Source organism: Trichechus manatus, unplaced genomic scaffold, assembly GCF_000243295.1.
Source record: "Trichechus manatus latirostris isolate Lorelei unplaced genomic scaffold, TriManLat1.0 scaffold00113, whole genome shotgun sequence".
Taxonomy (NCBI): domain Eukaryota; kingdom Metazoa; phylum Chordata; class Mammalia; order Sirenia; family Trichechidae; genus Trichechus; species Trichechus manatus.
In genome coordinates this window covers 6778930-6795945 of record NW_004444049.1, presented here as the reverse complement: position 1 = coordinate 6795945, position 17016 = coordinate 6778930, and the positions used below count along the sequence as shown (strand labels likewise).

Genomic DNA, 17016 nt, shown 5'->3' with positions numbered 1-17016 from the left:
ATCCAGCTTCCCCAGGGTGAGCTGCAGAGCCCGACTCAAGGGGTTTCTGTACCCCTACCTTGGGGTTAATGCCCAGCTCTGCCCTCCTCTCAAGTGGATCGGGGGCAGGGGGAAATGGGCAGGGTGGACGCCCTGACCTCCAGCTAGGCTGAGGAGCAGAGAGCCCCCTCCCGTAGGCCTCAGAGCAGGGGCTGTGGTGGCTGCCGCACCCTGCTTGGTGGCCTCTGTTAGTTGCCAGGGATGGGGAGGCCTGGGAGTTGCCTGCCTCTGGGAGGCTGGAAGAGGAGGCGGCAGAGGCTCTAGCAGACAGGCCACTCAGGGGCTCTGGGTGTGATGGGGAGAGGCGGTTGCCCCCTGTGTGGCTCTAACATGCTTTTTGAGGTCTACTCTGGGCTTGGCACCATGCCAAGCTCAGGGACAACAGGGAAACATAACCATGTGAGGTGTGCACAGCACCGGGGGGCTTCCAAGGGTGGCTGGGGGCTGAGGCTTTTCTGCAGGCCCAGAGAAAGAGATCCAGTTGGGGCAGAAAAGAGATCCAAGCACGCTGCTACAGCCTGGCTTGACTCCAGGCCCCTTTGGCGCCCCCTGTAGGCACTAAGAGGTCCCCGTGGCACAAGGCGGGAGCCAAGATAGGGCTTGGTCCTCAAGGCCCCTAAGCCCCCTCATACTTCCTCTGCAGAAGCAGGTCCACAAGAGAGGGGGTCTCTGCTGGCCATCTGGAAGTGCAGGAAGGGAGCTGGGGATGACGGAGTTGGGGCCAGGTTGGTCCCACTGCCCGTGGGCTGGGTGGCTTCTAGGATCCTGACACCCCCTTGCCTGCCCAGCACCAGGAGGACTGGCCACGCTGATTTAGGGGTTCTGGGCCCAGGCTGTGTTCAATGAGGGTGGCCGTGTGGCCTCTGGCTGCCCATCAGTCAAGGGGGCACACACAGCCCCTCCCCACTTGCCGAGGTCAGAGTGATCACAAACGGAGCAGGTGGGCTGTGCTTTTTAGGAAAGCCCTTGCGCCCTTTCTGGTGGCTAAGAAAATCAGGTGGAAGAGGCACTGCTGCCCTCAGGCTGTGCTCTAGGAGGGTGGGCTCTATGTCTGTTGTGGACCTCCCCCCACCTTGGGGCATAGACGTCTGGTGTCCCGGACACTGGCTTCGGTAGGCATCCTGGGGCAGACACCTGGCTTGGGGGTGTAGGACCAGTAGAGGCTCCAGGTAATCCCGGACCCCGGGCATGGCCCCCAAGGGGGTCCCAGATCCCTGGGGGGGCTGTTGCATGTGGCCCCCCCTTAACACACAGCCCTGATGCTTGCCCCCATGCAGGAACACAGGGCCACCCCTACAGGCTGCTCACTGCAGCCCGGGGCTGTCACGTTCCAGCCGCCTGACTCAGGCCGCGCGGGGCGGAGAGCCGAGAGGCGGCGCCCACCTCGGCCTGGAGGCGGCACCAGGAAGCGCCCGCCCCGCCCGGAGCCGCCATGTAACCGGCGCCGCCCGGAGCCCGAGTCGCGCGGGCCCAGCGACCCGCCCGCCATGGGGGACGAGGACGAGGACGAGGGCTGTGCGGTGGAGCTGCGGATCACAGAAGGTGGGGCAGGAATGGCAGGGGCGCGGGGTGGCTGTCTTGTAGGGCTGGGAGGGTCATAGCCGGCTGGGCTGATTCGCTCCCTGTGCTCGCAGCCAATCTGACCGGGCATGAGGAGAAGGTGAGCGTGGAGAACTTCGAGCTGCTCAAGGTGCTGGGCACGGGAGGTGAGGACCGCCGGCCCCCAGGCAGGTGTCTCAGGCTCGGCGCCCTGGGCCTCCAGGGCCGCAAACCCGCCTGGGCCCGGGCCAGGCCACTGGGAAGGCCCCCCACCCTTTCCCGGCACAGCCGCCTAGCTCGCCCCGCCCTGCCCCGCCAGGGTTTGCATGCCCTCTCTCAGGGCTGGCTCAACGGTGACATCGTTCCTCCTGTGCGTGCATGCCCCCCACCCTGCGGTGCCTTGCACCCCTCCCAATTATTTCCAGAGCTGCTCCCCTTCCCCTGCACCGAGCTCCCTGCCCCTCTTTGCAAACTCCCTAGCCGTGATTTGCACTGCCCACCCGCACCTCTGCCTCCCTTCCTTGGATTTGCAGCCTCTCTCATCCGCCTTCTCTCTCGCAGGTTTGCACATGCCCCGCCCCCATCTCGGGCTGCAGGCCTCCCGGGGTTGCATGTTCCCCAGCCTGGGTTGCACATCCCCGCCCTGGTTTTGCGGAGCATCCTCCTGGGGTTTGCCCACCTTTTCCTTGCACACCTCTTCCAGCTCTTTGCACACCTGCCTGGCGACCCGGCTTCCACTGTCGATTTGCACAGCGTCCTGGGTTGACATCACCCCCACCCCCACCAGTCTGCACCACCCTCCTGCTCACGGACCACCCTCCACCCACTTGATGCTCCCACAGCCTACGGGAAGGTGTTCCTGGTGCGGAAGGCGGGCGGGCATGACGCGGGGAAGCTGTACGCCATGAAGGTGCTGCGCAAGGCGGCGCTGGTGCAGCGCGCCAAGACGCAGGAGCACACGCGCACGGAGCGTTCGGTGCTGGAGCTGGTCCGCCAGGCACCCTTCCTGGTCACGCTGCACTACGCCTTCCAGACTGACGCCAAGCTGCACCTCATCCTGGGTAAGAGCAGCCGTACTCTGACCTGGGCTGGGGTGGGTGCAGGCGCGTCCACTCTGACTGGTGCTCTCTGACCCCCACCCCGTCCCCCAGACTACGTGAGCGGCGGGGAGATGTTCACCCACCTCTACCAGCGCCAGCACTTCAAGGAGGCTGAGGTGCGCGTGTATGGGGGCGAGATCGTGCTGGCCCTGGAACACTTGCACAAGGTGGGCGGGGCCCTGGCCACGCGGCTGTTGCCATGGGGACGCGTCTGAGCCTTGTAAGGGGCTTCCGAACATGGCCGCCATGGGACTCTCCCCGGGCCTCCAGGGTAGTGGTGTCCTCAGTGGAGACCGGGGCTGCTTCACAGGCCTGGAAGGAAGGGCTCAGCGCGGCCTGCGGAGGGGTTAGGGGGTGGGGGAGGGCCTTCTCCTCTGGCGCCTCTGCCCAGGGGCTTTCCTCTCACAGGGAGCTCGGGGGCTGCCTCCTGAGACGCTCTCACAGAACTTCCTCAAACGCAGACCTCAAGCTCGCTCCCAGCGCCTCCTTGAAATGGAGCTCTTCACCGGGCTTTCCTTCCTCCGGGACCTTGGGGGCTGCTCCAATGGGGCCTCCTCCTGGGGTCCACCTTCCTTGCCTTTGTTCCTTAGAATGGTTCGGCTCCGGCCCAGCCCCTGCCAAAGGGGTCCCTCTGCATGCAGGTGTCCTTGATCAGGGACCTCCTCTTAGAGGGTCTCCTTGTTTTGAGTGGGGACCTGGTTGGCAGCAGATGTGGAGGGACACTGATGGGGTGCTTGCCCCTGGAGGCTTAGAGCTGGGTAAGGTCTTGGGGAGGAAGCTCAGTGCCCTTTTTGCCCTGCCAGCTGGGCATCATCTACCGGGACCTGAAGCTGGAGAATGTGCTGCTGGACTCCGAGGGCCACATCGTCCTCACGGACTTTGGACTGAGCAAGGAGTTCTTGACAGAGGAGGTGAGGGAGGGCCATCTCTCTGCCCACTGCGTCCCCATTCAGGCCTCTCCTTCCTGTCTCTTCCTGCCCTGTGCCCGGCTCTGTGTTTCCAGAGGTGAATAGACCCAGGCCCTGCCTTCAGGAAGCTCCCGCTGCCTTCACCCTCGCAAGTCTGTCAGGTCTTCACTCTGAGCCTCAGAGGCTGCTGGGGCACAAGAGAAACCTTGGGTGCCTAAATGTGCCCTCTCGTCCTCCCAGAAAGAACGGACCTTCTCCTTCTGTGGCACTATCGAATACATGGCCCCTGAAATCATCCGCAGCAAGTCGGGGCATGGCAAGGTGGGTTGGCGGGGGAGCAGGGGCAGTGGGTGTGGGTGGGGGCAGTGTAGGCCCTCATCTTGGCTCCGCCCTGGTAGGCCGTGGACTGGTGGAGCCTGGGCATCCTGCTCTTCGAGCTGCTGACGGGGGCCTCGCCCTTCACCCTGGAGGGCGAAAGGAACACTCAGGCTGAGGTGTCCCGGTGAGGAGGGCTGGATGTGGAGGCAGCCGAGGGCTAGGGGCCTGCCTAGGCAGGGCTGTGGGGGGGGCCTGCTGCCCCTGACGCGCCCCCAATCCTCTCAGACGGATCCTGAAGTGCTCCCCTCCCTTCCCCCCTCGGATTGGGCCTGTGGCACAGGACCTGCTGCAGCGGCTGCTTTGCAAGGACCCCAAGAAGCGGCTGGGCGCGGGTCCCCAGGGAGCACAGGAAGTTAAGAACCACCCCTTCTTCCAGGTGAGGCTCCGGACTCTGGGTCCCCACCCCTCCCTGCTGTGCACACCTAGGCTGGGCTGCTGCTCTGGGCTGGGGGATGTGGTGGGAGAGTCTAAGCCTGGTAGATTTCACTTTACCCAGACCACCCCTCACGGAAAGAAAGCAAGTGTGTGTAAGCTGAGGCTTGCCCTCTCGTCCACCCCCACTGAGACTTTGCAGATGCGTTCCTGAAGGAACGAGTTCTAGGTTCATCATGTCTGGGCTGCCAGGGACTTGAGAATGGGTCAACCAGTCCTTTCAATTGACAGGCCCAGAGAAGGGAGGGGACTGCCTGGGATGGCACAGAAAATGGTATAGAGCTGGGGACAGAACCCAGGTCTCCTCTGGGCCCAAATTAGTCATGAAAATCACAGGTATGGCTCTTAGCGTCCCCCTGGCCATTTTGTTTTGTCCTTGCGCTGTCTGAATGTCTGCCATTCAGATGGACGGTTGAGCAGCCCACGTGGGGCTTGGCTCAGGTGGTAAGAGCACATGTGTTAGAGTGCAGTGTGAAATGGATTCCGCCTCCCTGTGAGACCAGGTGCTCGGCCAGCACCATCACCCGGCAGGACCTTGTGGCAGCAAGGGTTCACTGTGTGTCAGCCGTCGGCCGGCATTACTTCACGTAACCTTCAGAACCACCCTGATTATCCCCACTGTTATAGGTGAGGAAGCTGAGGTTCAGAGAGGTTAAGTAATTTGCCCAAGTTCACCCAGCCAGGGAGTAATAGAGCTCAAATTCAAACCCAGGTCTAGGGGCTTGAAGGCCTGTGCTCTTAATTGCTATGTTCTTCTGCTTGCCTGTGGGCATCAGGTTTTCCACTTGATGTGATAGTTGTTATGATAACAAAAGCACCCTTTTATGGGCACTTATTAGCTCCCTGGGTGGCAAAAATGCTTTGCACTCAACTACTAACCTAAAGGTTGGCAGTTTGAACCCACTCAGTGGTTCTGTGGAAGAAAGACCTGGCAATCTGCTTCCATAAAGATTACAGCCAAGAAAACCCTATGGAGCATTTCTATTCTATCACTCATGGAGTCTCCATAAGTTGGAATCAACTCGATGGCATCGGGTTTGGATTGGTTTTTATTATGGGCTGGGTATTCTGTTACCCGCATTACAAGCACCATCTCCTTGAGTCTTCCCAGTAAGTACCACCTGAAAGGGCCCTTGGAGATGCTTTCTCAGACAGGAGCCTAAGTCTCCTCAGTGAAGATGTCCCTTTGCAGCGGGAGGAGGGCAGGCGGTGAAGAAGTGTCATTTTCCTTCAGGAAGTTCCTCAAACCCCTCCTGAGCACATGCCAGGCCCTGTGCTGGGTGCTGGGAGCAGGCTGACCTGTCCACAGGAGAGAGCCCAAGGTCTTCGAGGCCTGATGCATGGAAGGGATGTTCCCCTCATTCAGCCTTCTTTCTGGGCAGCCTCTTTGGTGATAGCAATGCTGGGATCCCTGGTGGCAGAACTGCGGGCCTTTAAGCCTGGCTCAGGCCTCTCAGCTTTAATTGACAAAAAAGTCTAACTCAAAATGGTGATATCTGTTGGAATAGAGAGTTTGGCTGTTAGTAACAGAGATTGGAATGAATAGCAGCCTAAACAAAAAGAGGTTTATTATTATTTTTTCTCACATAAAGTGTAGATGTTGGCAGGCCAGGGCTGCTGTGGGGTCTTCATGGTGTCTTCAGGAACCCACGTTCCTTTTTTCTTATGCTTCCCCATTCTTAGCATGTAGCTTCCATCCCAGGGTTGCCTCGTGGTCCAAGATGGCTGCTGGAGCTCTTGCCATCTAGGCAGCTTCCCAGGCAGGAAGCAGAGGGAAGGAACACGGAAAGGGCAAAAAGAGCACTTGCCAATTGTCAGTCTGCCCCTTGAGGATCTTTCCCTGGAGTTCTACCTCACAATTTTTGCTTACAAGCTATTGGTCACCCCTCACTGCAAGGAAGTTCATAAAATATCTTTTAGTTGTGTATGTTGCTGCCTGCAATAAAATTGGGGTCATAGTACTCAGGAAGACAGGGAGAATGGATATTGGGCTGGCAATTAACAGGCTCTGCCACACTGACTTAAACATAAAGGGGCATGTTTTGGCTTCCATAAGTGAAAAGTCCAAGGGATGGCTTCTGGCTTCAGGCATGGCTGTATCCAGGTGCTCAAACTTTAGGAATGTCTTTCTTTGTCTTCTGGTTCTGCTTTTCTTCATGGGGCTTCATCGGTAGACCTTGAGGGTCCCCCAGCAGTTCCAGGCTCTCATCCTCTCAGATTTAAGTCCAGTAGGAGAGATTTGTTTTCAGATCAATTCTATTAAAAGTCCCAGAATTGACTGAGCATGGAGGAGAGGTGGTTCTTCAAGGGAAACAGGGATTCCATTACCAGAAAGAGGGGAATGGATGCTGGGGAGGCAGGAAGAGCAGCTGCTTGTGCCAAACACCAGAGAGGCCCTTGCCTCATTGAGGAGCTGCCCAGTAAGGGTGGTCTGAGTCCAGTTCCTGACCTTTAACCCGGATCTCTGATTCCTTTTCCCCAGGGCCTGGATTGGGCTGCTCTGGCCACCAGGAAGATTCCGGCGCCATTCCGGCCCCAGATCCGCTCCGAGCTGGATGTGGGCAACTTTGCAGAGGAATTCACCCGGCTGGAGCCTGTGTACTCGCCCTCTGGCAGCCCCCCACCTGGGGACCCTCGCATCTTCCAGGTGAGTGAGAACTCATGAACCCAGGTGCAGGGGAGGCCCTGGCTGACCTGCGGGACCAGGACTCAGCATCTCCCTCAGGCCTCACCCCGCCTCACTCACTCCAAGTTTAGCTCAGGATCTCACTGCTCAAAAAACCCATTGCCATCGAGTCGATTCCAACTCATAGCGACCCTATTGGACAGAGTAGAACTGCCCCATAGGGTATCCAAGGCTGAAATCTTTACAGAAGCAGACTTCCACATCCTCCTCCTGCGGAGCGGCTGGTGGGTTCAAACCACCAACTTTTGGGTTAGCTGCTGAGCGCTTAACCACTGGGCCACCAGGGCAAATCCTGACCCTGCTTCCTCCGCAACGTCCATGCAGCAGTCCTTCTCCCAGCCCTGGCCCTGCCGTGTTGAGTCCTCATGGCCCTTTTTCTCCACATCTCTGCTCTCTAGCTGAGTGACCTCCTAACACTCAAGCCAGTGGTTCCGCTCTTCTAGGGCTCTGCCTCCCAAGCTCCCCCATTGAGACTTCCCAAAGACAGCACAGAGCTGCACTGGCATGGTGCCTGGAGTTGTCATCCATAGAGACTGCTACGGCAGGACACGGCTTTGAACTCATGCTTATCTTTAAACTTTGTGTAAATTTCCTTTCTACTTATTACATCTCTCTGTTGTTATGTAAAAATGTTGGTTTCAATCATCTACCTGCTTACGTGGTCACCTAGGAAGAGATGCCATGTTTATACTGTGGCTTTGCATTCCCCTTGGCATACCACCTCACGTTTCCTCCACCCGGTTGTAGAAGCCCAGGCCTGTGGACACGTCCTTTGCTCAGCATTCGAGGCCCTGCATGATATGGTCCTTGCCTGAGCCCTAGCCTCAGTATTCAGTAGCTTCCCACTTGATGCTTTAGCAGCACGGAACTGTTCAGAGGTTCCAGAGCACACCTCAGTGCCTTTGCACATGCTGTTCCCTCCACCTGGAGTGCCCTCCCCACAGTTGTCCACCCAGCAAGTTCCCACTCATCTTTCAGGTCTGGTGTCCAGTGCTGCTGCCTATGGGAAGCCTTCCTGGCCCACTGGGTCGCCCCTTCTCTCGTGCCCCAGCCCTTTGCAGATGACATCTCCTTCCGAGCATTTATCATGTTGAACCTTGACAGCCTGACTGAGACACCTCCCCCTGGTCCGGAAGCTCCTGGAGGGCGGGGACTGTGTGTTTAATGTCTCTGTCCCCACGTCCAGCGTAGGGCCTGGCTTGTGGGAAATGCTCCATGAATATTAAACAAGAATAGACCAATATCCAGCATGGACGCATCTGTCCCCTCCATGAAGCTCTCACAGGTGACAGTTCTCTGTTTGAGTGCCCCTCATTTCATCGTCACAGTTGTAATGTTCTTTCTTGTGAACCAGTGGTTACTTTTATTCGTTCACTTAATGATTCAAAATGGTGTATTGAGCCCCTGCAGTATGCCAGGCCCTGATCTGGTCAGTGGGGACGTATCAATGAACCTAACAAACAGAATGCCACCTGTGTGGAACTCGCATCCTTGTGCACAGTGGGGCTGCATTTTTTAGGAGAAAACAACACGTAGTTAAAATTGCCTTTGAAAATCTCTGAAGTTGCCGGGACACGGGTCCTTAAGAAGGGCAAAGAATTAACTTTGGGTTCTCTTTGCATTTCCTCAGTGGCCCTCCTTGCAGAGGAGGCCAGAGTCTGCTTTGAAGGGAGGCATAGAGTTTTTTCTTCTCAGTGGGCAGAGTTGGATTCTCATAAGCTAAGTGTGTGTGATGCCTGGCCAAAGCACTTGCATGCATCCAGCCCATCATTTTCTGAGCTCCTATGCTGTGCCAGGTGCTGCTCTTGGCACTTGTGGGGCACTGTGATGAGAAAGGCGGGAGGACGGTCTGGTGGAGAACAGACATGGACCCAAGTTCTTACAAAACAAGGTGGAATAAAGTGTGTCCACACCTCTTGTGTGACCAGGACGCCCCACCTGTAGCCCAGCCCCCAGCTGCCCATCCACCCTGTCTCCTTCCCTCTCCCGGCAGGGATACTCCTTCATAGCGCCGTCCATCCTGTTTGACCACAACAATGCCGTGATGACCGATGTGCTGGAAGCTCCTGGCGCTGGAGACCGGCCAGGCCGGGCAGCTGTAGCCAGGAGCGCCATGATGCAGGTGGGCTGGACCGGGTTGGGGGGAAGCTGTGTTGGGGGCCTGAGCCCCCGGGCATTCCGGGCCTGGCTCTACCAGGCGCCTGCGGTGTGACCTCAGTGAGGTCCTGGGCCTCTCAGTGGTGGGCCTCCTAACGCGCCCCCTTTGCCTCCAGGACTCGCCCTTCTTCCAGCAGTACGAGCTGGACCTGCGGGAGCCTGCGCTGGGCCAGGGCAGCTTCTCCGTGTGTCGCCGCTGCCGCCAGCGCCAGAGCGGCCAGGAGTTCGCGGTCAAGATCCTTAGCCGAAGGTGGGCGGGCCCGAGGCGGCGGGGCTCCGCAGAAGGGTGTCCGGGAGGGTGGGGCCGGGCGGGGGTGGGGGTGGTTGGGGGTGGTTATCGGTGGCCCTGACACCGTCTGCCCCGACCCCTAGGCTGGAGGCAAACACGCAGCGCGAAGTGACCGCCCTGCGGCTGTGCCAGTCGCACCCCAATGTGGTGAAGCTGCACGAGGTGCATCAGGACCAGGTAACACCTTATAGGCCTGGGGCGAGCGCTAGGACGAAAGAAGGGGCCCATGGGTGGGGCGGGAGAGGCGGGCAGGAGGCGGGGCTGAGGATCAGACGCGCGGGGTCCCAGGGGCCCAGGGAGGCGGCAGCGGTAGGATTTGAGGGGAGGAGGGCCTGAAGATCGGAAGGCCAGGCTGAGGATGGCCAAGAGAACGGAATTTGAGGAGGGCGTAGGGTAGGATTTGATAGGGGCGGGGCTTGAAGGCGGCCAAAGGAGCGGGGCCTCCAAAGCATTGAGGATGGGGGCGGGGCCTAAGGGTGGTCATTGGGGTGGTCTTGAGGGCGGGGCTGGAACGTGGGTGAAACCTGGGGCTAGGGACTTGGGGCTTGAGGTAGGGAGGGCGGTCACTGTGTGGCTTGAGAGGGCGGGGCCTGAGGGCGGGGCTAGATGGTGGCTAAGGGGCGCGGTCTGGCTGGTGGGTGGAGCCTGGCCTGGGTCTGTGTGTCCTGACCGCGGTCTGTTGCACCTCCCGCAGCTGCACACGTACCTGGTCCTGGAGCTGCTGCGGGGCGGGGAACTGCTGGAGCACATCCGTAAGAAGCGGCACTTCAGCGAGTCGGAGGCAAGCCAGATCCTGCGTAGCCTCGTGTCGGCCGTGAGCTTCATGCACGAGGAGGCGGGCGTGGTGCACCGTGACCTCAAGCCCGAGGTGGGTGCGGGCCTTGGTGGCGGGGTGGGGCTACGTCCAAGGACCTGCCTCTGACTTTGCCCGCCACCCGCACAGAACATCCTGTATGCCAACGAGACGCTGGAGGCCCCGGTGAAGATCATCGATTTCGGCTTCGCACGGCTGCGGCCACAGAGCCCCGCGGGGCCCATGCAAACGCCTTGCTTCACGCTGCAGTATGCGGCCCCCGAGCTGCTGGCCCAGCAGGGCTACGATGAGTCCTGCGACCTCTGGAGCCTCGGTGTAATTCTGGTATGGGGCAGGGTCCCTGAAGTCGGTGCAGGGTTGCCCGAGGCTGGGTCAAGGGTCTTCCTGATGCTGGGGCCAGGCATCCGGGTGCAGGGGAGCCCGAGGTAGGGGGCAGGGGACATCTTGGTGGGAGTGGCAGGGCATGATCATGAGGGAGGCGTCGGCCTAATTCAAAGGTAGGGCCTCTTTGGTGCTGGGATCAGGGGCACCTGTGTGTTGGCGGTGAGAGGCTAGGGATAATGGCACATGGGCCTCAGGAATTACTCTAGTGGAGAGGGTGGGCTGAGGGGTTGGCCTCCTGGCCTCCTTCGTCCCCGCAGCCTGGCAGTCTCACATTTCCCCACATCCCCTCTAGTATATGATGCTGTCGGGGCAGGTCCCCTTCCAGGGGGCCTCCGGCCAGGGCGGGCAGAGCCAGGCCGCCGAGATCATGTGCAAGATCCGCGAGGGCCGCTTCTCCCTGGACGGGGAGGCCTGGCAGGGCGTGTCCGAGGAAGCCAAGGAGCTGGTCCGAGGTGCGGAGCCCGCAGGGCGTTGGCCACAGTTGGGAAGGGAGAGGCCATGGGGTCATGGCTGGGTCAGGGATCTTGCAGGGTCACGTTCGTTGCAGGGTCACGTGTCCTGGTTTTCTGGTTGGGGAAAGGGAAGGGGAGGATGTATGGGATTGTTGGGGCCTCTCTGGCTCGTCCCCTCCACACAGGCCCCTTCCCAACCTCCCGGGCTCGCCTCCAGGGCTCCTGACCGTGGACCCAGCCAAGCGGCTGAAGCTCGAGGGGCTGCGGGCCAGCTCGTGGCTGCAGGATGGTAGCGCGCGCTCCTCGCCCCCACTGCGGACGCCGGACGTGCTGGAGTCCTCTGGGCCGGCTGTGCGCTCGGGACTTAACGCCACCTTCATGGTGAGGGGCGGGGCCTCTGGGGTGCGGGGGGTGGGGGTGGAGCTAGGGAGGCGCGGTCCTCCGAGCCCAGAAGGGGGAGTGGCTTCTGGCGGGTTGGGGCCCTGACCTATCGGGAAGCTGGAAACCAAGCACCTGTTGGCCTTGACCTGGTGGGATAAGGGGTGTTCCAGGATCTGAGCTGAGAGCTAGGATCTGGGAGCCGGGCAGGCCTGGGAACTCACCCCTTCTCCTCCGCCAGGCATTCAACCGCGGCAAGCGCGAGGGCTTCTTTCTGAAGAGTGTGGAGAACGCGCCCCTGGCCAAGCGGCGCAAGCAGAAGCTGCGGAGCGCAGCCGCCACCCACCGCGGCTCCCCTGCGCCCGCTGCCCCGGGACGGGTCCCCGCCGCCAAGGGGCCGTCCCGCCGCGCCAACGGCCCCCTGCCCCCTTCCTAGTCCTCACCACTGTGACCGCCTTCCCCCATAGGGACTGTGACCTGGGAGCCTGACTCACTGCCCCCAGATCTAGGCCAGAGGCTCCGCCCTGACCCCCAAGGGTTGCCCTTCTCTCCCTTCTCCCCTTACTCCCAGACAGAGCAGAAGTATTTTTATAAGCAGAGAATTTTTTATGTCTTACCTGGTAGATAGAGATGCAGGGAGGGAGGGGTCCTGACGGGGAGTAGGGCGTGGGGAGCCATCTCCCAAGACCCTGCTTCATCTGGGTCTGCCCGTGGGGGGTGCTGCTTCAGCAGGGAAGGGTGCCTCCCCCATTTCTAAGCACTGAGCTGCCACAGGGAGAAGCTGGGACCCCTCTCCTGAGACCCTGCTCCTGGGGGGCTCCCCTCAAGCTGTCACTTTATGGGCTGTCTGTGCAATTCTGTCCACCAAAGACCTGTGTTGGGGGGTTGAGGGAGAGGCCCTGGGGCACCCCCTGAAGCATTTCTGCTTCACTTCAGGTCACCTGCTTCTCCCCTAAAAGGGGGGCCCCCATCTCACCCGCCCCTCCCCTTTGGTACAGCTGCCCCTGGCTGGGGGGTGGGGCCGTGGGGGTCTGAGCTGGGCATTCATGGGCACTGCCTCAGCCCATCCAGGCTGTGCCTTTGACTTTGAAATAAAAGTCCACCCAGTGCTGTGCTGCGTCTGTGTGTGTGTGTACCTGCGTGAGTATGTTTGGAGCCTCAGAGGGAAGGGACAGGGCAGACCACTGCTAGGATGAGAAGGCACACTTTGTCCTTCGGCAAACTCTCGGATGTGTGTCTGGACAGCTGTGCCATCGATCACTTAGGATTCACTTGTAATAGCCCAGCCCAAGCTTGCTTAAGCAGAACGAGAGTCACAGGCTCATGAGCTACACAGTCTAGGGGCAGCTTCAGGCAAGGCCTGAGCCATGCTCGTGGTCAGGCCTCAGTTTCCCCATCCTCAGCCTGTTGTTACTTCCTTGGTGTTGCTCTAGTCCGGAGTGCTCTTTTGGCCCCAGGATGGATACTAGCTGCTGCAGAAGCTACAGATTGAAATCTGGTGCTATATGGGAGTGTTTGTTTTAGCATTCCCAACAGAAATCCTGAGATGTACTCAGATTGGGTCCACTTAGGTCATGTGCTCACCCTGAACCAATCATCGTGGCCAGAGGATGCAATGTGCTGACTGGCTTAGACTTGGATCATGAACTCCCCTTTTGGAAGCTCATTGGGTGGGAAGTAGAGGAAGCATTCTCAGGGAGGTCAGCTGGGCAGGGCTGTGGTCCATGAGCCTGTCTAGTGGGGGTGGGGGTGGGGGCGCGGGTGCAGCCCATACGCTTTTCGTGTCCTTACGCTCTCAGAACACTCAGAAGTACACTGCAACCTAGTAGTCTGATTCCAGACTTTGCTCAACCACAAAGAGTTCCATCGTAAGAATGAGCCGTAAGTTTACTCCATTGCTGGATGTTTGGATTGTTTAATAACTTTGTTTCTATCATAAATGATGCTGAAACAAACTTTACATAAACTTGTGCATGTAATAAATCGTTTTATCGAGATATAACTCACCTACCCTGCAATTCCCCCATTTAAAGAGTACAAGTCAATGAGTTTTTGTCTATTCACAGTTGTGTAACCAGCACCACAGTCTAATTCCAGAACATTTCCATAACCCCAAAAGAAACCCCATGCCCGTTTGGCAGTCACTTCTCATTTCTTCCCACGCCCCCATCCCTAAACTAGTTGCTGACTCATGGCAACCCCATGTATGTCAGAGTAGAACTGTGCTTCACAGGACTTTTGGTGGCTGATGTTTCAGAAGTTGATTACCAGGCCTTTCTTTCAAGGTGCCTCTGGGTGGACTCAAACCTGCAACCTTTTGGTTAGCAGCTGAGTGCTTTGACCATTTGCACTTCCGAGGGACTCCCTCAAGCCCTAGACAACCTCTATTCTAACTTTTGTTTGTATGGATTTGCCTACATACTTTGATATATGCTTTTAAAGGACACTCCCATAAATATTATACTGACGTATACTATACTCCTAGCAGGCAGCAGGATATGAAAATGTCCATTTTATTATATGCTCGTAAGCATTGTGTATTATTTTAAAACCTTTGCTAATCTGATGGATAAAAATGGCTTCTCATCTTCAATTTCCTCATCCCTCGTCTCATGGAACTCACAACCACTCTATGAGAGAGGTGTCCTTAGTCTCATTTCACAGATGAAGGAACTGGGCTCAGAGGGTGGAAATAACCCTGAGGAAGGAGTTTGCTGGGGTGGGAAGAGCAGGGAGGGGCTTAGAGGAATGAGCCAGCCTACCTTTGCCCTCTGCAGTCAGGAAGCCTGCAGGTAGGAGGCAGAGGTGACCCCAGGCTGAGTCCTAGGCAGGATGTGAATCAGCAGGGTGGAGAGTGGAGACGGGGAAAGGGCAGGGAGGTCAGGGGCTAGAGGCGAGTGATCAGCCTGAGTCTGGCAGCCTGCTTCCATGCGTTGACTTTGCCCTCTGGCCAGCCCAGCCTTACAGAGTATCTCTTTCAGGGGGCTGGGTGGGCCCACCCTCCTACACTGGGCCTGTAGTTCTTGTCTTGAAAGGGTCTCGGAGGTGAGGCTTAGGCTCCCTGCTCCATTAAAATGTTGACGCTTCTGAGAGGGTCCGGTAGCCCTGTAAGCCTCCAGCTTCCTCTGAGTCCTGGTTAGCTAACTGCTGTTAGTACTGAAGTTGGGGTGCCGGGTTTAGTCTGCCCTGTGGTACCCACTGTGTGACTGGGCGAGTCGCCTTAAGGTTCCCTGGGGCTCTAAACAAGAATATTCCATGGTAATGTAGGGATTGCAAACTGGCAGCCCATACCTGGCCTGTACAGACTTCTTTTGGGAGGCCCAGGACATGTTTTAAAATAAGAAAGTGCATATGAAAGTCTGGATGTTTGACTTTTACTGGGAAACTGGAGGGGCTGGCAGCCCGGGGGTAGCCTTCCTGCCTGGTGTAATCAGCCGGAGCGGAATCATGCTGCCTCCACACACAGGACGCTGCTTTCCCAGTTTGCCACAGACCCCACTACTCCCTATTGTCACACCTGGCTGGGTCTCTCATTTACCTTTTCGGCCCTCTAGGTATTTGAGTTCATGACTCTTACATAAGGTCTTTCCACATTTACTGCTTCACATACATGGGGTTTGTGAAATGTCAAAGCTTTTTTTTTCCAAATTTTTAATTTATATTTGTGAAATGCTAATAAATTCACATGATTCAAAATTCAAAGGCTACAAAAGAGTATATAGTGAAATATCTCCTTCTGTATGCCCTGCCCCTCAGCCGTCAACCTCCCCTTCCCAAGGGAGTCAGCGTCATCATTTCTTGTGCAGTATTCAGATATATGTTAGGAGCCCTGGTGGCATAGCAGTTAAAGCGCTCAACTGGTAACTGAAAGATTGGCGGTTCAAACCCACCAGCCACTCTGTGGAAGAAAGATGTGGCAGTCTGCTTCCGTAAAGATTTACAGCCTTGGAAACCCTGTGGGGCAGTTCTACCCTGTCCTGTAGGGACACTATGAGTCAGAATCGACTCAATGGCAATGGGTCGGGTTTTCTTCAGGTACGTTTTATGCATAATCAGACAGATACACACATATGTAAATATAATTGGAAAAATTCACATTAATTGAATGTTAATTTTAGAAAACAACCAGAAAATATAAACTAAGGGGAAAAAAATTAAATCCCTCTGCAGATAACCGCAGTTAACGTTTTGAAGTATTCACTTCCAGGTATTTCTGTATTAATATAGATTTTTAATTGAAATGGCATAGAAATATAAATAGGTTATTATAGCCTGCTTTAAACTCGGAAATATATCGTGAATGTCCTTCTATTGTCGATGATTATATTTTGAAATTTTTTTTTATAGCAGCATAATATTCCATTATATAGGTACACTAGGACTTACGTAGTCTGTCCCCGTTTTTGGATACTTGGGCTGTTTTCAGTTCCTTGCTGTTTTAAACAGTGCTGGAGTGAACATCGTTGAACTTACATCTTTGCTCACCTGTCCAAATATTTCCTTAGGCTACATTTCCTAGAAGTGGAATTAATGGGCTAATGGATATGTCCATGCATGAACATTTTAAAGGCTTTTGGTATAGATGATCAAACTGCCCTTCAGAAAGATCCTATCAGATTATCTGCCTTGCAGCAGCATGGGCCAGATCCAAGATGCTATCTCCTTTAAAATGAAATGACTTGTCTTGCCCGCTGAGTGTGTCCTTGCCCGCCCACCTGCCTGTCCGCTTTCGTTTTTCTTGGCAGAGCTCCTGGAGGTCGTGCATGCTGACCTGGAGCTTGCAATGGTGGTGGTGGAGGCACTGTGGACCCTGCGTGGAGGATGATGGGAAACTCCTCCCTCTCCCCTGTGACCTGGATCTGGCCCCTTCCCTTGGTGTCAGGCTGGGCGTGGCGTCTGTGTGGAGGAAGCGAAGCAGTGGACCCCCGGGGACTGACCCGGAGTCTGCAGGGAGTGGGTGGACCTTGGGGATCTGACCCGGAGGCAGCAGGGAGTGGGTGTGTCGTGAGGGGGGGAGAGGCTGGGAGGGGGAGTCCGTGGTGGTGCAAAATGCTAAGTGACTACTAGCCAAAGGTTGGCGGTATGAACCCACCTAGAGGTGCCTCGGAAGACAGGCCTGGCAATCTGCTTCCAAAAGGTCACAGCCTTGAAAACCCTGTGGAGAAGTTCTACTCTGCACACATGGGGTCGCCATGAGTCAGAGTTGACTTGACGGCAACCAGCAACAACAATAACACCACATGCAGCGCACACAGGCCAATCATCACTGTGGTAGAAGTGATGATGTGTATGAAAGGCGGGCCCAGGCCACTGGACCTCGGAGCTTTGCATAACCTGTGAGCCAAGCAGCAGAGTGGGGTCCAACCCTGGCTCTGTCCCTCCCAGTATGCGAGCGTGACCAAAGCCACTTGGGCCTGAGTCTCCATTGCCTCTCGAGTGAAGTGGGGAGGGAACAACCCC

At 57.1% G+C, this 17016-nt stretch overlaps 1 protein-coding gene across 2 annotated transcripts; it reads left to right on the top strand.

Moving 5' to 3' along the window:
* Positions 1-107: 107 nt before the first annotated feature.
* On the top strand, positions 108-12735 carry RPS6KA4 (ribosomal protein S6 kinase A4). Of its 2 annotated transcripts, XM_004383772.2 has the most exons (18): positions 108-764; positions 1317-1581; positions 1674-1745; positions 2421-2639; positions 2730-2845; positions 3482-3589; positions 3827-3907; positions 3985-4088; positions 4190-4340; positions 6879-7043; positions 9076-9204; positions 9356-9489; positions 9612-9705; positions 10223-10396; positions 10472-10666; positions 11019-11178; positions 11396-11559; positions 11798-12735. In XM_004383772.2, the coding sequence occupies exons 2-18, from the start codon at positions 1527-1529 to the stop codon at positions 11990-11992; spliced, it is 2316 nt and encodes a 771-aa protein (XP_004383829.1). In that variant the 5' UTR covers positions 108-764; positions 1317-1526; the 3' UTR covers positions 11993-12735. The 2 variants fall into 2 exon arrangements, with proteins under 2 accessions (XP_004383829.1, XP_023594001.1); XM_023738233.1 differs by lacking the exons at positions 11019-11178; positions 11798-12735 and having other exon boundaries at positions 11396-11503.
* The last annotated feature ends 4281 nt before the right edge of the window (positions 12736-17016 follow it).